Source organism: Grammomys surdaster, unplaced genomic scaffold (assembly GCF_004785775.1).
Source record: "Grammomys surdaster isolate TR1022 unplaced genomic scaffold, NIH_TR_1.0 125807, whole genome shotgun sequence".
Lineage (NCBI taxonomy): Eukaryota > Metazoa > Chordata > Mammalia > Rodentia > Muridae > Grammomys > Grammomys surdaster.
Window position 1 is genome coordinate 24,227 of NW_021620638.1, and position 6,495 is coordinate 30,721.

Here is a 6,495-nt window from a genome sequence, read left to right on the forward strand (position 1 = left end):
TATCACTTTTTCAAATGAATAGGTATGAGAAAATCACAGTATGCCTGTCTTATTTCTCCAGAAACTATAGATAATATAATAGAAGATAATACAATGGAAAGAGACTGACAACATTATCTAGATAATATAGATGATATAGATAAATAATTTAGATAATAGATAATATAATAGTAACGGCTGACAATATTATCTACAGCTTCTGGAGTAACAAGATAGGCATACTTTATTTTCTCATACCTACTCACTTGAAAAAGTGATATGAGACTATATATAAAATAAATCTTAACTAGAAGAGATTATTGAAAATATGAATCAAAATTTTAAGCTTTCAATAACTGTACAAAAATGCATTGAGTAGAGAAAGAGAGCCTAACTAAGAAAAACCTATGGAAGAAAATAATTATTTGGCTATGTAGGAAACAAAAGTATCCTACAATGAATTGAGGTAAAACAAACAAACACCATTTTCATAGGAAATTCACAATGTTCATTGTATAAGCATTGATCTCAGATCCAATTCCAGAGTAAATGCACAGTTTTCTGTGGGTTCACAGAATTCTCTTGGCTTCTTTACAAGAGTAAACAAATTCCTACCTTGATAGTACAAAATTGAATCTTCCTGCAGAAAGTTTTTCAGTCCCTACTGTCATTCCCTTTTGTCTTGGACACAGGTGAGGAGAAAGTCCCCAGGGAAAGAGCATCACAGAACAGAATGTGAGGGAAAGATGAAAGGCCAAGTCACAGAGAACCCCCACTGGGCACCAACCTTGGTTATAACAAGGGCTGCTGTCCTCATGGACAAGCCAGAGCACAGAGCAGCACTTGAGGAACCTCTAGTCACTTACTGCACAGTGCTGGTGGGGAGGGCTCTGAAACGAGACTCTGAATGCCCATTCTGCAATGCAATGCCAGGAAACACATGCTCCAATTGCCTGCAAGACTCACTTATTCTCCTGTTTTCTGATTTACTCCTGAGGAAGATCTCATAACTTGTTACTGATCAGTAGAATGAGGGGGTGGAGAACCCTTCATCACATCAGGCTGATGTTGAAGAACTTATGAAGATGCAATTGGAGCTGCACACTTTTAATGTGTCCATTTTGAATTCAAAGTTCCTTGAACTAGCAAACAGACACAAACCACTGGGTCCCAAGGTTCCGAGTGGGGTATGTAAAGCACTTTTTAAAAACATTGTGTAAAGCATACTGGAAAAAGTGGGGTATGTAAAGCACTTTTTAAAAACATTGTATAAAGCATACTGGAAAAAGAGAAACTGAAATTGGGGGCTTGGCCATGTGTCATACAGATTGCTTACCATTACCAAAGTTAGGAAAATCTGACTGAGTTTCTTCCTTCCATTTACTTTTCTCACAGTGGGTATCTAGGAGCACATGTTTGTTCTTTACTAGAAATCAAATTTAGGAGCCGAGTAGCCTTATACTCTCACCTGATTGCTACCTACAGCTTATAAAATGGCATCTGTGAACCTTTAAAGTTAGATTTGCCTACAACCTGACCTTTCTGAAAATGGAAAAAAAGACAGTCATCTTTGATAGTTTTTAAGCTGAATAATGAAGTTGGGTGAAAAAATTACTCCTGTCATTTATCCTTATACTCCAGCTGGAAAAGAGAATTTTAACAGTTTTCCTACTGGGAGTGTTGAGAAATGTCATCTGTGCAAATGTTGTAAATGGAACTCCATTCAGGGGAAAGAAGTGAGTTGTGAATCCTTTCAGGTTCTCAGCTCAGACAGTAGACTCCGTTAGTAACCAGGTAGGTAATAGCCAGCCTGTCTCTGTGCTAGAATCTCAAAGACACAGGGTTCTGAGTTTGCTTCAGCTGTTAACACACCCTTTCATTTTCACACAATGACAATACTCACAATTCAAGATGCTTAAACTTTCTCAATGCAAAAGGATACTTCAGCTTTTTACTCAAACAATCTCCTTTTTTATAATGGATTTTTTATCAAGATGACTAAATGTTTGCAGAATGGGAAAATTTGACCCTAAAGTGAGAAAAAATCAATGTAATAACACGTGGAGGCTCTGCAATCTCCCCTCTGCATTATGTTCAGCCATTATTTTTGTTGCCCTGTCCTTCCCGGCAATGACCTGTCTCTTTTTAGTGTCCTAACTACTGAGGGTCATGGGGAGATACTATTTGCACTAGCAAATGCCATCACACACAGCGTGTTCAGAATGACAGAAGAAAGCTCATTGCTTTTGCAATTACAGAGAGCTTTATGGGTAAGAAGTTAATTGTCTTCTTATCAACCAGAGCTTCCTTGAGCATCTAGTTGGGACTGAAATCTAGCAAATAAATGCTAAATTGAAGACTAGTCTGGGAAGCCCACTGACCCAACACCTATGTCCTTGTAATGAGACACCTTCTAAATAATAATGAGACTATGTCACTCTTCAGTATTATTGTTAGGAGAAATCTACAGCTTCTTATCTAAACAAGAACACTTGTATGGATGGATGGGTTTTTATTACTCATAGGACAGCACAGTGAGATAAACTCATCAGTCCTCAGAGAAAATGGCATAGTGTCACCATAGGTCTATGAGCTTGAGGGCATTTACAGCACTGGAGAAACTCGGGAAATCCTGAAGTTGTGACATCTCTCCTTCCCCATTCACTTATTCTGCTTCAGAATTCCTACCACTGCAATATTTTCCTTCCTTCTTTCCTTCTCTTCTCCTGCCCTCCCTCTCTTCTTTCCTCCTCCCTTCCTGCCTCCCTCCCTCCCTTAATTTCTTCCTCTTTTCTTCTTTCATCTCTCCCTTAATTTTCTATTTTTGTTTTAGTTTCATGTCCCATTTTTATTTCCTTAATCTTTAGTTTTTTATTTCTTTATATAATCAGATACTAGCCCCTGTCAAATGTATACCCAGAAACAAACAAATAAAAAGTTCTGTTCCTTAGGCTGCTTCATCATTGGGATGATAGCCTCCTTTCCTATGCAAAAAGAAGCCTTCTAGTTGCATGAAGTCAAATTTATAATTGTCCATGTTAACATCTGTGCCATCAGGGTTCAGTTCGGTAAGTCCTTTCCTATGCCAATGATTTCAAGGCTATTCCTTACTTTCTCCTCTATCAGAGGCAGGACACCATGTCTTATGTTGAAGTCCTTGGTCCATTTGACGCTAAGTTTTTTACAGGGTGAGGGATAAAGATCATTCTACATATAGCTATCCTGTTGGACCAGGATCATTGCTGGAAGATGATATTTTTCCTCCAGTGTGTATTGATGTCCTCTTTGTGAAAACTTAGGTGGTAGCAAGAGGGTGGATTTATGTGTGGGTCCCTAATTCTATTCTATTGATCAACTTGTCTGTTTTTATGCCAATGCCATGCTGTTTTTATTATTATAGCACTGTTATATAACTTGAAATCTGGGTGTTTATTTTACAAATGGTTGGGATTATGAATGAGTATTCCTGCTAATAGCTATGTAAGAATTACTACAAACAAAAATTAACCAATGGCAAAAAGAATCAAAGAACAAACATATAAACATGTCTAAGTCAGGAATCTGCTTTTTAAATTTTAGCTTTCAGTTTAGAGGTGTGGGCATGGACACAGAAGCTTTAGAAGTATTTAAGTAACTGGTTCACTTGTAATTTGAACTGTATGATTCTTGAGTGTATTACTAGCAATATCAGTTGCATAAATGTTTTCAAATGGGTGGTAGAATGAGAATATGTAAGTGAAACAGTTAAAAATATGTGGTTTTAAACAACTGGAAAAGCTAATAAAAACATGTTAAACATACTTACGTTAAACATAAATAGTGTAAATACGTGTAAATTGATTTCATGAATTTTTGTGTTTCAGGAAACTATATGCTATATGTTAAATCATTAATCATGAGTCGGGAAAATGAGAGCATCATAGAAGAGTTTCTTCTTTTAGGTTTCTCTGATCAACCATGGTTGGAGTTTCCACTCTTTGTGGCCTTCTTGACTTCTTACATAGTAACCATCTTTGGAAATCTCAACATTATTCTGGTGTCTCGTTTGGATCCCAAACTCCACACTCCCATGTACTTCTTTTTGACTAATCTGTCAGTCATAGATCTTTGTTACATCACATGCACAGTTCCACAAATGCTGGTAAACTTACGGAGCAATAGGAAAGTAATAAGTTTTGGTGGCTGTGTGGTCCAGCTTTTCATGTTTTTGGCATTGGGGGCTACCGAGTGTGTTCTGCTGCCAGTCATGTCCTTCGACAGGTTTGTAGCTATATGTCGGCCTCTCCGTTACTCAGTCATCATGCACCAGAGGCTCTGCCTGCAGTTGGCAGCTGTATCCTGGATCATTGGCTTTGGAAACTCTGTGTGGCTGTCTGTCCTAACTCTCCAGTTGCCACGCTGTGGCCACTATGTCATAGATCACTTTCTCTGTGAAGTCCCTGCACTGCTCAAGTTGTCCTGTGCTGATATAACAGCAAACGAAGCTGAACTATTCTTTGTGAGTATGGTCTTCCACCTCACACCTCTGACTCTCATCCTTATATCTTATGCATTTATAGCCCGCGCAATCCTGAAAATCCAATCTGCCGAAGGTCGACAAAAGGCATTTGGGACCTGTGGCTCCCATCTAATAGTGGTGTCACTGTTTTATGGTACAGCTATCTCCATGTACCTACTACCACCATCACCACGCTCCAAGAACAGGAGAAAGATGGTTTCACTTTTCTATGGAATTATTGCCCCCATGCTGAACCCCCTTATCTATACACTTAGGAACAAAGAGGTAAAGGAAGCCTTTAAAAGGTTGATCAAGAGAGTCTTAAGCAAGAACTAAAAGACATGGAAAATGTCCTCTTCATATTATGCTGACAGAGAAATGGAGTCTTCTGACTGCACTGTGTCATGTTTTCCTCCAGTGGTTTAAACCCATGCTAAGGCTCTTAACATTTCCCAGTATTGATAAAAGCGTTTATGGAGTTGTTGAAAACACTGAAACTATCCCTATCCCTGAGTCTAATTCTTTAAGTCATCTTATAAACACAACATTTTAACCTCACTGCTGCACATAAGAAGAGATGGAACATCTTTCTCTCACTATTCATCAGGAGAAGGCTCCCTTGGCAGCTTGCCTAGCTCCTTCACATGCTATATAGGGATAATGGACAGCCCTGCCTTCTTCCTTTTAGTGGGGTTTCTTAGAGCTTTTCTCCCTTTAGGATGATGTTGGCTGTGGGTTGGTCATATGTCACCTGGATTGCATTATGCATGTCCCCTCCACTCCTATTCCCTCTAGATCGTCTATCATGTAGGGTTTTGTCAAAGGTTTTTTTTGCATCTATTGAGATGGTCATTTGAATTTTCTCTTCAAGTTCATTCACATGATTTATTCTATTTGTTGACTTACATATGTTGAAACATCCCCACAGAATAAAGTCGACTTGATCATGGTGTGTAATCTTTTTGATATATGCCTGTATTCAAGTTGCAAGTATTTTACAAATGATTTTTGTTTCTATGTTCTTGAGGTATTTTGGCCTATAGTTTTTGTGGGGAGTCTTTACCTTGTCTTAGCTTTAGAGTAATACTGGCTTTGGAGAGGGAGTTTTCAAGTGTTCTGTCTATTTCTGTTTTTAGTAATTTAAGAAATGTGGGTTGTAGACAGTTTTTGAAAGTCCTCTGGAGTTCTTCTGTGAATTTATCTGGGCTTGAGATCTTTTACATCAGAAGCCCTTTTTTTTATTACTGTCTCAATCAATCTCCTTGTTTTCCTGAGTCTGTTTAAATTGTTAATCTCACCTTGGTGTAACTTTTGTGGTTTGGATGAACCTAGAAATCTTTACATTTCTTACAGATTTTCTAACTTAATGGATAGCCTTATACTATTCTGAATTTCTTTGGTGTCCCTTGTAATGTTTCCATTTTTAATGTTTAACTCTGTTAATTTGGGTCATCTCTTTCTTTCAGTTAATTAGTCCATTGTCAAACATATCTAATAGCTATTTTCTCTCAATATATGACTTTTTGTTTTCTTTTAAAGTACCTTTACTAAAATATAATTATCACACAATAAAATTTGCTCATTTACTATGACTATTTCAATGATTTTATTATGTTCACGTGACAGAATCAGTATCATCACAGTCTAATTTTAAGACACCTTCATCATCCCCCAAAGAAACCAAGAACATGTAAGCAGGCATTCTCTAATCCACCTCCCAGCCCCAGCCTAAGCCCCAGACAATTTACTAAAGACACCATCTGTGAATCAAGATCAGGATTCTATTCTCATCTTGACCTTGAACTTCTGAATCTCTAGGACTTTGAGAGATAAATTTCTGTCATTCATAATCCACTGTGGTGGTTTGTATATGCTTGGGCTAGGGAGTGGCACTATTAGACGTTGTGGCCTTGTTGGAGTAGGTGTGTCACTGTGGGTGTGGACTTTAATACCCTAGTCTTAGCTTCCTAGAAATCAGTCTTGTCTTAGAGGCCTGAAGATGAACTCAGTTCCTCCTA

General features: G+C 38.0%; 1 protein-coding gene across 1 annotated transcript; it reads left to right on the forward strand.

Moving 5' to 3' along the window:
- Positions 1 to 3,874: 3,874 nt before the first annotated feature.
- Positions 3,875 to 4,813, forward strand: LOC114640349 (olfactory receptor 11). Its single transcript, XM_028789287.1, has one exon. The coding sequence runs from the start codon at positions 3,875 to 3,877 to the stop codon at positions 4,811 to 4,813; it is 939 nt and encodes a 312-aa protein (XP_028645120.1).
- Positions 4,814 to 6,495: the final 1,682 nt, after the last annotated feature.